The sequence below is a fragment of the Oryctolagus cuniculus genome, chromosome 13 (assembly GCF_051225735.1).
Source record: "Oryctolagus cuniculus isolate XC-2025 breed Fujian yellow rabbit chromosome 13, ASM5122573v1, whole genome shotgun sequence".
NCBI classification, from domain to species: domain Eukaryota; kingdom Metazoa; phylum Chordata; class Mammalia; order Lagomorpha; family Leporidae; genus Oryctolagus; species Oryctolagus cuniculus.
Genome location: NC_142879.1, coordinates 66,969,666 through 66,986,935, shown reverse-complemented (window position 1 = coordinate 66,986,935; position 17,270 = coordinate 66,969,666). Strand labels below are relative to the sequence as shown.

General features: G+C 44.8%; 2 protein-coding genes across 12 annotated transcripts in view; both read left to right on the top strand.

Moving 5' to 3' along the window:
* The window catches only part of ANKRD16 (ankyrin repeat domain 16), a 43,296-nt gene extending 40,537 nt beyond the window's left edge, over positions 1-2,759 (top strand). For 10 of the 11 annotated variants that reach the window (XR_016219074.1, XR_016219072.1, XR_016219071.1 and 7 more), the window contains one exon: positions 2-641. Coding sequence is in view for 4 of the 11 variants with exons in the window: in XM_089311691.1 (XP_089167817.1) it covers positions 2-27 (26 nt within the window). In the remaining 7 variants the exon portion in view is untranslated. Of the gene's footprint in view, position 1; positions 642-2,249 lie in introns of those variants that run through there. The other variant, XM_089311690.1, reaches the window with a different exon arrangement.
* Positions 2,760-15,727: 12,968 nt separating this feature from the next.
* On the top strand, positions 15,728-16,186 carry LOC138844990 (translationally-controlled tumor protein-like). The gene is made up of 2 exons (XM_089311256.1): positions 15,728-15,805; positions 15,908-16,186. The coding sequence occupies exons 1-2, from the start codon at positions 15,728-15,730 to the stop codon at positions 16,184-16,186; spliced, it is 357 nt and encodes a 118-aa protein (XP_089167382.1).
* The last annotated feature ends 1,084 nt before the right edge of the window (positions 16,187-17,270 follow it).

Below are 17,270 nucleotides of genomic sequence, written 5' to 3'. Positions count from 1 at the left end.
GAGTCCATTGTGAAACATATAACCTGATGTACTTACACGGATTGAGGTGCAGTGAAATTGATTGTCTCATGAAGATAACAACCTGCCAGGATATCTAGCCACTGCTACAAAAGCTGATGCAGCTGCCGCAGAGATTGTCTTGCTGTCAAGGAAAATACTCTCTATCCATCACCTACTGTCAGACTGCTCTGCAAGGGAAAGTGAAGACCATCTGGCTGCTACCTTCCTGTGTCATTGGCACAGAGATGTTGCACTTTGTAAGCAAAAGGGCAAGTTATAAAAAATGCGACTGGGATGGGAGTTGTGGTGCAGCAGGTTAAGCTGCTGCTTCAGATGCCAGTATTCCATATCAGAGTGCTGGTTTGGATGGAGTCCTGGTTGCTTCACTTCTGACCCAGTTTCCTGCTAATGCACCTGGGAAGCAGTGGATGATGGTCCTAGTACTTGGATCCCTACCACCTACATGAGAAGTCCAGATCTAGTTCCAGGCTTCTGGCTTCAACTTGGACCAACCTTGGATATTGTAGGAATTTGGGGAATGAACCAGTGCCTAGAAGATTTCTCTCTGTTTCTCCCTCTTTCTATGCCACTTTGTCTTTCAAATAAATAAACCTTTTATAAAATAAATAAAACTAAAAAAATGCCCTTTTGGAGTTTCTCTGGAATAAGAAGACATTCTTTTTTCAATTCTGTTGCAAAGAAAGATGTGAAACCCATGCAAAGTGTTTCATATTATGCATCCTCCATGAACTTTTTGAAGACCCATGCATGTAACCTTTGTGTAAGAATGACTGCCAGTCTAGAGGTCAGTCTTATGGCACTGGAAGGGCAGCACATCTTCTCCAGTCACTAAGGCTGAACCTCAGCAAAGGTGAAACAGGTGGGTTTGGACCCTTTCTCCCAAAGCAGCCAGCAGGCATCGCCTGTCCCTGGCCTGGGATTTGTGTTGCTGGGCTGTGTGGCTGGGGAACGTGCACCAGTACTCGGGGTTTTGTTCTCCTGGTTGAACAGTTCTTAGCACTCTTGGCCCTCGGGGAAATTCAGGACAAGCTCTTTCTGTGTCTTGAGGGCTGGCCTGACTGGCAAGAGTGCCTGGCCAGAGAAGGACAAGTTGCGGTCATCTGTCCATTCATGTGCCAGTGTTCTGTACTCAGCAACAGTTGTTCTAAGGATGGCACAGAGGAGGATTCAGGGATTTATGAACTTCTGAATGGCTGCCCTCTAAGGACATCTGGAGTCCCATATGCTCCAACTTAACCCCGAATTGCAGCTTGCTTTATTTTTATTACCAAGGATATTCTGTATATTTTTTTAAATAATCATCATCTAAGTCCAAATTTACAATTTTTTGATGACCTTCCAGAATTCATTAATGAATAAAACAACAGCTAGGAACATCATGTTAACCATTTAAATATACTAGAATCTGCTCATGTTCCTTAAGCCTCCCTCCAAAGTAAGCCTGGGATTTGGCATATGACAAGGAAATATTTAGACAGTAGAGCAAACCAAGATCCTAGGAGTGTGAAACAACCTGATTATTGGGACCCCTTGGAGAATGGTGCTGGGGACAAGCCCTTCTAAAGAACCATCCTTGTATCATGATAGCCTTTTGCTAGGTCTCCTTCTGTGTGACTGAGAAAGGCAATAATTTCCCAAAGCAAGTTGCTGCATATTGTTAGAGTGAAAAAGGTGAAATAAACATGGAAAATAAAAGAAGCATAACATCACTTATTTAATCTACTTTCGTTCAACAGATACTCATTGGGTATCTAGTATGTGACAGAGACACAAACAAAACTTTAGAGAAACTTGTAATTTTAATATTCTTTGTCTAATTAAAAAGGCAAAAACAAGGATATATGTTTAGTCTAATAATGTAGATGCTGATTGAAATGCCTATATCACATGTCAGAGTGCCTGGGTTCAAATCCTGGCTCTACTTCAGATTCCAGTGTGTACCCTGGGAAGCAGCAGGTGATGGCTCAAGTTCTTGGATATTTGCCACTGACGTGGGAGAGCCAAACTGAGTTCTGGGCTCTGGCATTAGCTTGGCCCAGTTCCAGCGATTGCAGGCATTTGGGGAGTGAACCAGCAGATAGGAAATCTCTCTCATCTGTCTCTGGTTTTCAAATAAATGAAAATCAATTACATTTTCAAAAACAGGGACTGGTGTTGTGGCATAGCAGGTAAAGCCATTGTAGTGCCAGCATCCAAAGTTGACACTGGCTGTTCCACTTCTGATCCAGCTCCTTGCTATGGCCTGGGAAAGCAGTGAAAGATGGCCCAACAGCTTGGGCCCCTGCGCTTGCATGGGAGAACCTGGAAGAAGCTCCTGGGTCCTTGCCTAGCTCCAGCCGTTGCGGCCATTTGAGGAGTGAACCAGGGGATGGAAGACCTCCCTCTGTCCCGCCCTCTTTGTCTCTAATCCTGCCTTTCAAATAAATAAATATTTTTTAAAAATTTAAAAGACTTGGATTTATTATTTGTATTATGAGGGTTGATCCTAAGTAAGGGACATGACTGAAGAAACTAGTTTTGTTTAATATTTTTACATCTGCAGTGAGCATACTAAATGCCAAGCACAGTTCTAAGTAGTTTATAGATGTTAACTCATTTAGTTTTCATAATAATCCTCTGAGGATAAAACTGAATCTTTTTGTATTTAGGAAAAACTAAGATGTGGAGTGATTTAAGTAACTTGCTCAAAGCTATTTAACCAGGAAATGACAGAACAATAAAATGTCGATAATCCTTGCAAATCTCTGTAATTTTCATCTTTTTTTTGTATTGGATGTGTTAATTTAAAAGGATTGTGTCTGGGGCTGGCGCCATGGCTCACTTAGTAAATCCTCCGCCTGCGGCACCAGCATCCCACATGGGCACCAGGTTCTAGTCCCAGTTGCTCCTCTTCCAGTCCGGCTCTCTGCTCTGGAAGGCAGTGGAGGATGGCCCAAGTGCTTGGAGACCAGGAAGAGGCACCTGGCTCCTGGCTCTGGATCGGTGTACTCTGGCCACTGTCTAACTCTGTCAAATTAAAAAAAAAAAAAAAAAAAAAGGATTTGTGGGGAGCAACTGGGAGCAACTCGGACTAGACTAAGTTACTGGAATTAAGACTTATTCTATGCATCTGCTCTCCCACAATATGGCGCTGGGAGAGGAGGAAACAGCTTCTAATCAGCTGCCTCCAGTTCAACCAATAAACTGTAGGACCTGCGTCTGATTGGAGGAGAGCAGCGTACTCGGCGTGTGGGCAGCAGAGTTGGGATTGGTGGAAGAGGACTATAAAGGAGGAGAAAGACAGCATGCACCAGGAACATCTATCTGAAGGAACACCTGTGCAGCCCCCGAGAGAGCCGGCCGGCGGTGTGCCGCTCCCCCGCGGAAGTGGGGAAAGTGGCAGGGGGAACCGCCCTTCCACGGAGGTGGAAGGGTCGGTAGCCAACCCGGGAAGAACCAGCAGCAAACCCGGGGAGGGCCGAGCAGACAAAAGAACAGCGCAGGGTCCTGTGTCGTTCCTCCACGAAGACGGGGAGCGACATAATGGTGCTGTGACTCGGATATGAAGCCTAGGCAGGGTTTAGTGTCGTTCCTCCGCGAAGAGGGGGAGCGACAAGGATTGTGTCTAATCACAAGGGATAGAAAAACTGAATCTCATCAGCAGTTATATTCAGAACACTCAAGAGCTTGACCTAGTCTTGTATTAAAGCTTGGCCTTGGTAAGAATACACCAACTTTGTCCTTCTAAAAGCTCACAAATAATAAAGTACAAGAGTACAAGCAGGTGATGACCAGAGAAAAGTGTGTGATCATATCCTCCTTTTATGAGATATACACATTTGGCTTTCAGTAACTGAAATCTAGTATACAACTTCAGCATCAGATGATTCTATTTTGTAAAATGGGGACACATTTTTTTAGAAAACTTTAATAAATATAAATATCAAAAGTACTACTTTTGAATTATAGCGGTTTTCCCCCCATAACCACTCTCCCACCTGCAAACCATCCCATCTCCTACTCCCTCTCCAATCCCATTCTTCATTAAGATTCATTTTCAATTATTTTTATATACAGAAGATCAACTTCTTATATACTAAGATTTCAACAGTTTGCACCCACACAGAAACACAAAGTATAAAGTACTGATTAAAGAGTAGTTTTACTGTTAATTCGCATAGTACAACACATTAAGGACAGAGATCCTACATTCAGAGTAAGTGCACAGTGACTCCTGTTGTTGATTTAACAATTGGCACTCTTATTTATGACATCAGTAATCACCCGACGGTCTTGTCATGAACTGCCAAGGCTATGGAAGCCTCTTGAGTTCATCAACTCTGATCTTATTTGGACAAGGCCATAATCAAAGTGGAAGTTCTCTCCTCCCTTCAGAGAAAGGTACCTCCTTCTTTGATGGCCTGTTCTTTCTGCCGGGATCTCTCTCATAGAGATCTTTCATTTAGGTCATTTTTATTTATTTATTTGACAGGCAGAGTGGACAGTGAGAGAGAGAGAGAGACAGAGAGAAAGGTCTTCCTTTGCCGTTGGTTCACCCTCCAATGGCCGCTGCGGCCGGTGCACCGCGCTGATCCGATGGCAGGAGCCAGGTACTTACCCTGGTCTCCCATGGGGTGCAGGGCCCAAGCACTTGGGCCATCCTCCACTGCACTCCCTGGCCACAGCAGAGAGCTGGCCTGGAAGAGGGGCACCCGGGACAGAATCCGGCGCCCCAACTGGGACTAGAACCCGGTGTGCTGGCACCGCAAGGCGGAGGATTAGCCTAGTGAGCCGTGGCGCCGGCCAGGGACGTTCATTTTAAAAATAAAACACAAATACTAGTTCTTTCTGTAGCGTGAGATAAAGAAACATTACTGAAGCAGTAAATTCTAAAGCTCAATTAATTGCCTATGAATTTTAATGTTGTAAACTCTCTATATATTTAAAGACACACATACAATTATTAGGAGACAATTGATGGTCATGCTGTGTAATACAGAAGCAACTAGTCTTTTTCATTTGTTTGCAGTGTGAACAAGATGATGTAGATGGCCCTCCCTACCCTTGGGATGCAGATTCAACTGGCCTTGGATCAAAACTATTTGGAAAATCAGAGCCAGTGCTGTGTTGCAGCAGATTCGATGCTGGCCATCCTATATTGGTTCAAGTCCCAGCTGCTGTAATTCTGATCCAGCTCCAGGCTAATGTGTCTGGAAAAGCTGCAGCACATGACTCAGGTACTTGGGCCTCTGCCACCCATGTGGGAGACGGAGGTGGCGTTCCAGTTTCCTGACTTCGGCCTGGCTGACCCTCAGCAGTTGTGGCCATTTGGAGGAGGGAACCAGCAGATGGAAGATCTCTCTCCTTCTGTCTCTCCCTCTCTATTTGTCCCTCTGTCTTTCAAATAAACGAAATAGATCTTTCTAAAACAAGATTTTTAAAGGAAATATTTAAAATTTTTGAAAAATATTTCATCTATGGCCAGCGCTCACTAGGCTAATCCTCCACCTGTGGCGCTGACACTCCAGGTTCTAGTCCCAGTTGGGGTGCTGTATTCTGTCCTGGTTGCTCCTCTTCCAGTCCAGCTCTGTGCTGTGGCCCAGGAGTGCAGTGGAGGATGGCCCAAGTGCTTGGGCCCTGCACCTGCATGGGAGACCAGGAGGAAGCACCTGGCTTCTCCTGGCTTCAGATCAGTGCAGTGCACTGGCGTAGCAGCCATTTGAGGGGTGAACCAATCAAAGGAAGACCTTTCCCTCTGTGTGTCTCTCTCTCACTGTCTAACTCTGCCTGTCAAAAAAAAAAAAAAAGAAAGAAAAGAAAAATGAATATTTCATCTGCACCGAACATGTAAAGACTTCTTGTAATTATTCCCTAAACAATGCAGTATAATAAATATTTACATAGTATTTATGTTGTACCAAATATATTTTTATGTAACACTTTTTTTTTGAACTACAGACCTTTCTCTTTTTTTAAGATTTATTTATTTATTTGAAAAGCAGAATTACACAGAGAGAGGAGAAGCTGGTTCACTCCCTAATTGGCTGCAGTGGCCAGAGCTGTGCTGATCTGAAGCCAGGAGCTTCTTCTGGATCTCCCACATGGGTGCAGGGGCCCAAGGACTTGGGCCATCTTCGACTGCCTTCCCAGGCCACAGCAGAGAGTTGAATCGGAAGTGGAGCAGCCAGGACTTGAACCGGCGCCCATATGGGTTGCAGGCACTGCAGGCAGCAACTTTACTCGCTATGCCACAGTGCCGGCCCCATTGTACCAACTATTGCAAGCAATCTGGAGATTTTTGAAAGTATATGTGGAGGGGTGTTTATCCTAGCAGTCAAGACAATGGTTAAGACACCTGCTTACATCAGAATTGGAGTTGGAGACCTGATTCCAGCCACTGACTCCAGCTTTCTGGTATTGCAAACCCCAGGAAGCTGCAATGATGACTAAAGTAGTTGGATCCCTGCCATCCATGAGGGAGACCTGGATTGAGTTCCTGGCTACTGGTTTTGAACCAGCCCAGCCCTGGCTATTGCACACATTTGGGGAGTGGGCCAGCAGATGGGGGCTTTCCTCTCTCTCTCTCTCTCTCTCTCTCTCTCTCTCTCCCTCTCTAGTAAACAAAGAAAACATTTAAAATAAGATCATAGAGCATACAGGAGGATGTGTGTATGATGGCATTTTATGAAACTGACTTGAGCATCCGAAGATTTTGAAATCCTTGGATGTCCTGGAACCAAGAACACTAGAAGGATGAGTGTGTATGACAAAGTCCCACTAAGCACAGACTCGACGGTGAGAGGGCGTGGGAAAGTGGGGGACCTTTGAGGAATGCGAAGGAGCAGGCACTCTGGAGAAGCAGTGGGGAGGAGAACATTCAGCTCAGTGAGGAGGGCAAGCCCAGAGTTCCAGAAAGAGAGCTCTTTAGGAGGCTTATGTCACTAGGTCCAACATGAACAGACTGGGCCAGAGCTCAAAATTCTCTCCCAAAATCGACTGAAGGAAAGGACTCTGCCGTGGTATTTCTTTTCTTACTGTTGTGGGGAGCAACTCGGACTATACTGTTACTGGAATTAAGACTTATTCTATGCATCTGCTCTCCCACAATGTGGCGCTGGGAGAGGAGCGTACAGCTTCTACCCAGCTGCCTCTCACCAACTTGACAAGCTGCAAGAGCCGCTCCTGATTGGAGGAGAGCGGCACGCTCGGCGTGTGGGTAGCAGAGCACGGATTGGTGGAGAGGACTATATAGGAGGAGAGAGACGGCATGGTGGTGTGGGTTGGTTGGAGAGTGCGTTGGAGAGTTCGCGGGGAAGTTCGTTACTTTGTTCTTTCTCATTTCTCTCTACTCATTCTTGCTTTGGGAGTTTGCTGTTTACTTATTCTTACTTTACTATAGAAAGGACTTGTAAAAAAAGGGAACAACAAGCGTCCGGTCTGGTGCGGCTCCTCCGCGTGCGGAGGAGCAGCAACTCTTACCTGCACAGTCCTTCAGCTGCCCTACCCCTACCTTCAAGTATTTTCTGAAATTCTGGAGTTGTTACTGTTAGAAAACTTGCATATGTTTACTGTTCCCCAAAATATGCAAATACTCTCGCAAATGTCCTTAATGCTGCTGAAAGAGAAGGAAGAAAACTAATATTCAATGAACACCTGCTCTGTGTCTTGCCCTGTTCTAGGTATTTTACACAGAGCATGCAATTTAGGTCTTGTAATAGCTCTACAGGGCAGCACTATTATGCCAATTTATAGAGGAGAATAGATGCTTAGACAGGCATGGAATCTTCAGAATAATGAGGTGAACAGCTGTATGTGAAACCCTTGGCCCCTTGCTGCTTTTGCCTTTTCTGAGCCTGTTGCCAGTTTTATACTTTCTGGGAAAGTTTTCTCTTAGTGCTCACTGGTGCAGCAGAAACTGACAAAAACAACCACAAAGGGTGGGTGTTGTGGTGTGTTAAACCCTGCTTGAGATGCCAGCATCCCAATCCTGAGTGCCTGGTTCAGGTCCCAGCTACTCAGCACTTAGGGTATAGCTTCCTGCTAATGTGCCTCAGAGGCAGCTTATGATGGTTCAAGTATTTGGGTACCTGACACTCCTGTGGGAGACCCGAATGGAGTTCCAGGCTCCCGGCTTCAGCCTGGCCCAGCCTGGCTGTTATGGGCATTTGGGGAGGGAACCAATGGACAGAAGATTCTCTCTCTCTCTCTTACTCTCTTTCTCTCCTCTCTCCTTCTCTCACTGTCACTCTGCCTTTCAAATAAATAAATAAACAAGTAGAGCTTTAACACAACAATAACAAGCATGTGTGTCTGGCCTACAAGGTTAAGAATCTGACTGGGCTTGGGCCCTGCACCCCATGGGAAACCAGGAGAAGCACCTGGCTCCTGCCTTTGGATCAGCGAGGTACGCCGGCCGCAATGTGCCAGCCGTGGCGGCCATTGGAGGGTGAACCAACGGCAAAGGAAGACCTTTCTGTCTGTCTCTCTCTCACTATCCACTCTGCCTGTCAAAAAACAAAAAACAAAGAATCTGACTGGGACACCCACATCCCATATTGGAATACTTGGATCTGACCCTCAGCTCCAGCTCCTGACTTCAGCTTCCTGATAATGTGGAAACTGGGAAACAGCAATGATGATTCAAGTGCCTGGCTTCTCACCACCCACATAGATTGAGTTCCTGGTACCTGGCTCCTTGTCCAGCCCAGTCCCAGTTGTTGCATACATTTGGGGGGTGCACCACTGTATGGGAGCTCACTCTCTCTCTCGCTCTCTCTGGCCCTCAAATGAATAAATTTTTTTTAAAATCATCAAACAGCAACAAACAACTATTTATTGTACATCTAGCATGCCAGGCATTTTGCATACATCATCACCATTAATTTTATCCTGATAATAGCAACCCTATAAAATTTGTATTATTTTCCAAATTTTTTATAGATATTTATTTACTTAGAAAGTCAGAGTTATACAGAGAGGTCTTCCATCTGCTGGTTAATTCCCCCAGATGGCCGCAATGGCCAGCACTGGGCCAGGCCGAAGCCAAGAGCTTCATCCGAGTTTCCCACGTGGGTGCAGGGGCCCAAACACCTGGGCCATCTTCTACTGCATTTCCCAGGCCATTAGCAGGGAGCTGGGTCAGAAGTGGAGCAGCTGGGACTAGAACCGGTGCCCATATGGGATGCTGGTGTCTCAGCCGGCAGCTTTACCTGCTGCACCACAGTACCACTTCCCCCATCTTAATGATAATGAGTCTAAGTGAGAATGCAGCTGCTTCCTTCATTGAGAAAGTTTTACTCAGGAAATAAAAAAAAGTCAGCTGAACTAAATAGTGTGCTTAGTGCAACAGGTGACTTGACATTCTGTACCACTTCTTCATCTCCTTTGCAGACCTGTCCAGATAGTTTGAAGACCACACCTGGAGTAGCACTGACTTAGAAAAGATTAAGCATGGGGCCGGCGCCATGGCTCACTAGGTTAATCCTCCACCTGCGGTGCCAGCATCCCATGTGGGCGCCGGTTCTAGTCCCAGCCACTCCTCTTCCAGTCCAGTTCTCTGCTGTGGCGTGGGATAGCAGTGGAGGATGGCCCAAATGCTTGGGCCCTGCCACCTGCATGGGAGCCTGGGAGAAAGCTCCTAGCTCCTGGCTTCGGATCTGCACAGCTCCAGCCGTTGCAGCCATTTGGAGAGTGAACCAATGAAGAAAGACCTGTCCCCTCTCTCTCACTGTCTATAACTCTAGCTGTCAAATAAATAAGTAAAATCTTAAAAAAAAAAAAAAAAAGAAAGAAAAGATTAAGTATAGGCGCAGGCAATGTGGCATAGTGGGATAAGCTACTGCCTGTGACACTAGCATCCCATATCAGTGCACAAGTTTGAGCTCCAGCTGCTCAGCTTCCAATCCAGCTCCCTGCTGATGTGCCTGGGAAAGCAGGGGAAGATAGTACATGTGCTTGAGTTCCTGCCATCCCTATAGGAGACCTGGATTGAGTTCCTGGCTCCTAGCTTGAGTCTGGTCCAGCCCTGGCCTATTGCAGCCATTTAGGAAGTGAAGCAGCAGATGAAAGATCTCTCTCTTTCTCTCAGTCTCTGTCTCTCTGTGTGTGTGTATGACTCTGCCTTTCAAATAAAAAAAATTCTAAAAATAGAAAAAGTCAAGTAATCACCCAGCACCTCCCAGTATGAGTAGAGGAGTCAGAATTCTAACCTAGGTCAGAGTGTGCTCTTTCTCAGTACCACCCCACCTTGTTAGTATTCAAGGAATGAGGCAATGGCCTTAGCAAACAACTTGGCAACTCCTCATTCTTTGCAGTAATTTCACAGTGTGTACATTTTACTAAAACAACAAGCTATTATTTATTGTTCTTTTACAATTACAGGAGAGGATGATATTGGTACATGATAATCTATCAAGGTGAAAGCCAAAAACTAAAATAAGGGAAATAAGATTGCTCTCTAAAAATAACAAAAAATCCATACACATAGTGAGTATATTTGACCACAGTGGGAGTAAATCAGGGGGACTGAGTGCATAGATGTGTGGTGGAAGATCTTGGAAGCACCCAATACTCCACTCACAGTGCCCTGGAAACAACCCCAGGGATACGAGCCTGACTGTACTTTTATCAGCAAAATCCCAGTCTTTGTGCTGTGCCCTGTTGGGGCTGACCTTGTGCTCAGGAAGGCAATAGCCAAGCCAGGGGAGGAAAGGAAGTCAGAGGCCCAGAGTTGGCTGTGTTTATCCAGCACCAACTGCTGGGTGTTGAGAGGCAATTGTGAATCATCAGGCTGCCCAGAACCTGGGTCAAACACCTCTCAAAATCACCCTTGCCTTTATACACTCATTTCTTTTTTTTTTTTTTTTTAAGATTTATTTATTTATTTGAAAGGCAGAGTTACACACACACACACACACACACACAGAGAGAGAGAGAGAGAGAGAGAGAGAGAGGTCTTCCATCTGCTGGTTCACTCCCCAGATGGCCACAGTGGAGCTGCGCCAATATGAAGCCAGGAGCCAGGTTCTTCTTCCCTGTCTCCCACGTTGGTGCAGGGGCCCAAGGACTTGGGCCATCTTCTAATGCTTTCCCAGGCCATAGCAGAGAGCTGGGTCAGATGTAGAGCAGCCGGGACTTGAACTGGCGCCCATATGGGATGCCAGCACTGCAGGCGGCGGCTTTTATCCACTGTGCCACAGCGCTGGCGCCAATACACTCATTTCATGTTCACCAAGCAACCTTTGGATTTCTCGGTTTCCCATGGACCTCGCTATCAGAAGAGGGAGTGCCTTGCATTGGGCATATAGAGATCCTAGCCAAGGCAAAGAAATATCCAGGATTGTCATTCAGCACATTAGAGCTTTGGTTTATATGTAAATTTCTAAAGAATGTGGTTCCTACTAGTCAGTCTCCAGGAGCCCTGGTTTCCCTCAAAGCCAAGAATAGAGCCAGGGTTAAGATGTTGTCGCCCCAACAGGCCTGCATGTGCCTCAAGCCAGATCCCACTTCTCTTTTCACCCATCTTTTCAACCTTCAGAACTAAGCACAAGTGTCGGTCATATAAAATGCCAGGAAAGAAGCAAGAGTCCAAGGGAGTAAGAACATTTTCAGAAGACTAAAAAGTAAGTAAGGAATCAAATAGCATAAAAATTGAGAAAATAGTAGTGACCATATAGTTCAGAAAAGTGACCAAAGGCGAGAACAAAGAAAGGGCTTTGGACAAGAATGAAAACAAAATATAACATAGGAAGACAAATGGAGGTTTTCTTTCTTCTTTTGAAGAAGGATTTACTTACTTGAAAGACAAAGAAAGGGGGAAGAGAGAGAGAGAGAGGAAATCTTCCATTTGATGGTTCACTTCCCAAATGCTCACCAACACCTGGCAATGGGCCAGGCTGAAGTCAGGAGCCGGAATTCCATCTGGGTCTCTCACGTAGGTGGCAGGGAGTCAAGCGCTTGAGCATCATCTGCTGCCTCTCAGGTACCTGAGTGAAGTAGCTGGGACTCTAACCTGCACTCTGATTTGGGATGCATGCGTCACAAGTGCAGCACAACACCCACCGCAAGGGTAAATTTTCATTGTGTCCACAGAAGACATTCAACCACACAGTAATACATAGGACCAGGAAAAATGAGGAAGCAATCAGGATGGTCAGCATGAAAAGTACCTAGGCTGAGAAAGTGGTGGGAAAAGACCTAGGCTAAGAGGGTCAGAAGGCTGTAGTGCAGTGGGGCAAGGATGGCATCTGATTAGCTGTGAAGGATGTAACATTTTCACTGCTCACTCTTTCAAGGGAAAGACAATGCAGGAGTGGGGGTGGAGCTAAAACATGGGCAGGTGATTGACCTAGCAGTTAGACTCAGATCAGGGTTCCCATGCTCCCACATCAGAGTGCCTGGATTCAAGTCCTGACTCCAGCTCCTGCTTCCTGCTTCCTGCTAATGTGGATCTGGGAGGCAGCACGTGGTGGTTCAAGTAGTCAGGTCCCTGCCACCTATCTGGAAGACCTGGATTGAATACCTGGCTCCCAGCTTCCCCAGACATTAAGGACATTTAGTGAGTAATTGGGAGCGTTATCTTTGTCTCTCTCTCTGTTTCGATGTCTCTGTTTCTCAAATTTTTTTTAAAGTTAATAAAACAAAAAAGTTAAGACCACCTGTATTTATGGAACTATCACAGAGCTTTAGACCATTGTCATCTTTTTGTCACCTGAAATTTCTCAGGGCATCAAGAATTTGAAATGGCAATAAATAGGCAGATTTGTCTTTTGATCAGAAATTGCTTAACACCTGAGCACAAGTGCTATCCCCGGGAGATACTCAGTGCGTGAACAGAGTCTGGTGGAGGTTCTGCCTCTACTTGAATACAGTGCCTGGATTTTGTGCTTTGAGGGGTTGATCCACGTCCAACTCAACTGAATCAACATGAGTTGTAAATTAAAACACATCTCTAAAAACACTGGAAGTAAAATAAAGTGCAATAAAGCATACCTCTCACGGAATCTATTTCTAATGGATACCACAGGGAGAGTTCCTCAAGTTTCCTTTTATTGTTAGATACCTCTTTATCTTTTTTTCTGTCTTGCCTTTTTTTTTTTTTTTTTAATTTGAAAGGCAGAGTTACAGAGACCCAGAGGCGGTGGGGGGTGGGGGGGAGAGAGAGAGAGAGAAAGAGAGAGAGAAGAGAGGTCTTCCATCCACTGGTTCACTCCCCAGATGGCCACAGTGGCCAGAGCTGGGCCAATTCAAGCCAGGAGCCAGGAGCTTCTTCTGGGTCTCCCATGCAGGTGCAGGAGCCCAAGCACTTGGGCCATCTTCCGCTACTTTCCCAGGCCACAGCAGAGCTGGATCAGAAGTCGAGCAGCTGGAACTCTAACCAGCACCCATATGGGATGTCAGCACTGCAGGCGGCGATTTTACCCACAATGCCACAGCGCTGGCTCCCTGTCTTGTTCTTAACTGGGTAGAAGGGAAGATGTATTCACTCATTCATTAAAAAAAAAAAAAAAGTGAATACCTGCTATATACCAGATACTTCGCTCAGTGTGGAGGAAAAACGTCGATATTGTTTTTGCTCTAATAAATCTCATAATACAGTCAGGAAGACAATTTACTAAATGCAATTAGAATACAGGTGATAGAAGCTATAATGAATCCTTATCCCCACTTCTATTACAAGGCAGCAGGCTTCTCATCCAGGTGCAGATAGCAACATTATTCATTAACTTCCTTTGCTGGAGTACCCTTTCTATTAACTTGGTGCCAACAATTACAGTGTAAGATATTTTTCTCGTTCATTCAGCTGGAAATGTTTTGTTTCTCTTTCATATCTAAACTGCATTTTGTTTCCTGTTTAATTATCCACATTGATTTTTTAAGTGGGCCAGAGAATAGAGTGTATTTATTTTATTTGCAATTGTGTCATAAAGGTGATTTTTTTCTTCTAGAGAAGAAAGCAAAAGACAAAGATTTAGGAACCCTAGTGCATGGCTGTCTAGGATTGCCAAAAGCTAAATATGACTTTGAGCAAAAATCTCCTCATTGAAACAAGTTGGATTAGGTCTTTTCTTTTTTAAAAAAGATTTTTAATTTATTTTTCTCCACGTTTTTGAGTGCTTACCACTTACGTGGGAGATCTAGACTGAGTTCTGGGCTCCTGGTTTCAGCCTGGCCCAGCCCTGGCTGTTGCATGCATTTGGGGAGTGAACCAGTAATGGGACATCTCTTTCTGTCTCTTTGCCTTTCAAATAAAATAATAGCACAAACATTACATGGCAAAAAATTGTTACTATATTATCTACACTTTTCTTAATCAAATCCAACAAATCTACCTTAATTTTATTAAAAACCACATAAAGGATCCAAGTAGGAGTAAAGATCAGAAAAGGCAAAAAGCAAAACCAAACCAAAACACACCCTCACCCTTAATTTACAATATAAACCATGCAATATTGCTTTGGCTAACAATTTTTGTTTTTAAGATTTATTTATTTGAGAGGCAGAGTTACAGAGAGGCAGAGGCAGAGAGTGGACAGGCCTTCCCATCTCCTTAAATGGCTACAACAGCTGAAGCTGGGCTGATCCAAAGCCAGGAGCCTGGAACTTTTTCTGAGTCTCCCACATGGGTGCAGGGGCCCAAGGACCTGGGCCATCTCCCACTGCTTTCCCAGGCACATTAGCAGAGAGCTGAATTGGAAGTGGAGCAGCCGAGACTCAATGAGTGCCCATATAGGATGCCGGCACTGCAGGCATTGGCTTTACCTGCTATGCCACAGTGCCAACCCCTTGACTAGCAATTTAAAATGCTTTGGAGACTTAAACCACCCTGTAAACACCATGATTGACACAGGAAATGAAAGCTTAACAGGATTAAAAGAAGTTCATGTGACAAAATAAGATTGAGAATCCATCTCATAAACTTGACACAAGGCATTTGTTAAGATACCCTCTTCCCTCACGGAACACTGGAAATGATTCTACTCATTTCTATCTCTTTCTAACTCTGCATAGTCAACATTTCTCATTTGGATTTCCTTAAAGGCAGAGAACTTCAGACAAGTGAAAGATTTGTGATTCCTCAATAATGTTGGCAATATTGTTGGTTAAAAGAAGCATATAACCATCACATGCCCTCTGGAATCTTATATGACAATGCTCCAAAGCAAGCATGAATCTTGAGGAGCTAGAAATTGAAAAAAAATATATGCAAAGTACACATTGCTATGTGAGTACACACCCTGCAGGTAACCATAGCGGTATTTCAAAATCTACCATTAAAGATGCCCTTTGGATTTAAGAAACATGGATTGTTTTAGAAAAAAAAATATAGATTTTATTTATCTATTTATTTACTTTGATGTCAGAATGACAGAGAAAGAAAAGAGAGAACAACTTGCTGGTTCACTCCCCAATTACCCACAACAGGCAGGGAGCTGAGTACTTGGGCCAATTTCTGCTGACCTCCTAGGTACATTAGCAGGAAGCTGTATTGGAAGTGGAGCAGCTGGTTCTCAAGCCAGCACTCCAATATGGGATGTTGGCCTCACACATGGCGGCTTAACCCACTGTGCCACAACACCAGACCCAATATGTAGACTTTAAAAAGTAATTTTGTTTTTTTTTTTTGCCTGCTCCTCTTACCCCTGAGGGCTGCTCTGGCTGCACCACGCTGACTCTGAACTCTGAGGTCCAGCTGAGCTAGCACTGCTGTCTCCTCCCAGCCACCATCATGGTTATCCACCAGGACCTCATCAGCTATGATGAGATGGTCTCCAAAATTTACGAGATCTGGAGATTTCGGCTGGAGGTTGGAAGGGAAGATAGTCAGTAGGACAGAGGGTAACACTAATGATTTTCTTGTTCAGAAAGCACAGTAATCACTGGTGTTGTCATGAACCATCACCTGCAGGAAACCAGCTTCCCAGCAGAAGCCTACCAGTGTATCAAAGATTACAGAAAATCAATCCAAGGCAAACTCGAAGAACAGGGACTGGAAAGAGTAAAACCTTTTATGCCAGAGGCTGTGGGACAAATCAAGGACATCTTTGCTATTTTTAAAAACTACCAGTTCTATATCAGTGACAACATGTGTCCAGATGGCACTGTGGCTCTGAGGGACTACTGTGAGTATAGTATGACCCCATTTGTGACTTTCTTTAAGGATCATTTAGAAATGGAAAAACGGTAACAAAATTGGCAATTACTTTGGCTCTATCACTGCTCGTCAGAACTGGCTGCTGTTTGTCATCCACAACTGATGTTATTTTGAGTTCTTCATTTATTTTAACCATGATTAACTTGGAGTGGAGGTATTGTTTTTAAGGAAAAAAAAATTTTTTTTTTTTTGACAGGCAGAGTGGACAGTGAGAGAGAGAGACAGAGAGAAAGGTCTTCCTTTTGCCGTTGGTTCACCCTCCAATGGCCGCCGCGGCTGGCGCACCGCGCTGATCCGATGGCAGGAGCCAGGAGCCAGGTGCTTTTTCCTGGTCTCCCATGGGGTGCAGGGCCCAAGCACCCGGGCCATCCTCCACTGCACTCCCTGGCCACAGCAGAGAGCTGGCCTGGAAGAGGGGCAACCGGGACAGAATCCGGCGCCCCGACCAGGACTAGAACCCTGTGTGCCGGCGCCGCTAGGCGGAGGATTAGCCTAGTGAGCCGCGGCGCCGGCCAAGGAAAAAATTTTGTCTTGTAGGTTGTCTAAAAATAAAATGCATTTAAACTCATTTGAGGGAATGCCTCTTAGTTTAATATACATTTAAGCTAAATCCATCTTGTAGTGTTCCTGGAGAAGCTAAAGCCTGGTTTGTAGACCACTTCTAGAACATAGAAGACTGTCTTCAGATAACTTCTACAGTGAAAACTGCTGAAACTGGAATATAAAAACCAAGAATCCAAAGTTTAACTCTGAATTACAGTAAAGGGAATGACCTTGCTCAAAGCAGTGCTAAGATTTGAAGCGGAGACTTAACACATTTCATCACTTACAATGGAAGTAGCTAACTCTGGAAGAAATTACCAAAACAAGAAGAGATTGATTGAGTTGAGAAAAGTAATTTTGAGAGATGAGACTATGAAACAGAGAGAGTGGCAAAAGGAGAATTTTTTTTAAAAGATAGATTTATTTATTTATTTATTTATTTGAAAGGCGGAGTTACAGAGGGGCAGAGGCAGAGAGAGAGAGACACAAGTCTTCCATCTGCTGGTTCACTCCCCAAATGGCCACCATGGCTGGAGTTGGGCCAATCTGAAACTAGGAGCCAGGAGTGTCTTCC

Excerpts from the sequence above, each read along its gene's own strand:
- LOC138844990 (XM_089311256.1), top strand. The coding sequence starts at position 15,728 with ATGGTTATCCACCAGGACCTCATCAGCTATGATGAGATGGTCTCCAAA. Across the intron at positions 15,806-15,907 it reads TCTGGAGATTTCGGCTGGAG|GAAACCAGCTTCCCAGCAGA; the intron begins GTTGGAAGGGAA and ends CATCACCTGCAG.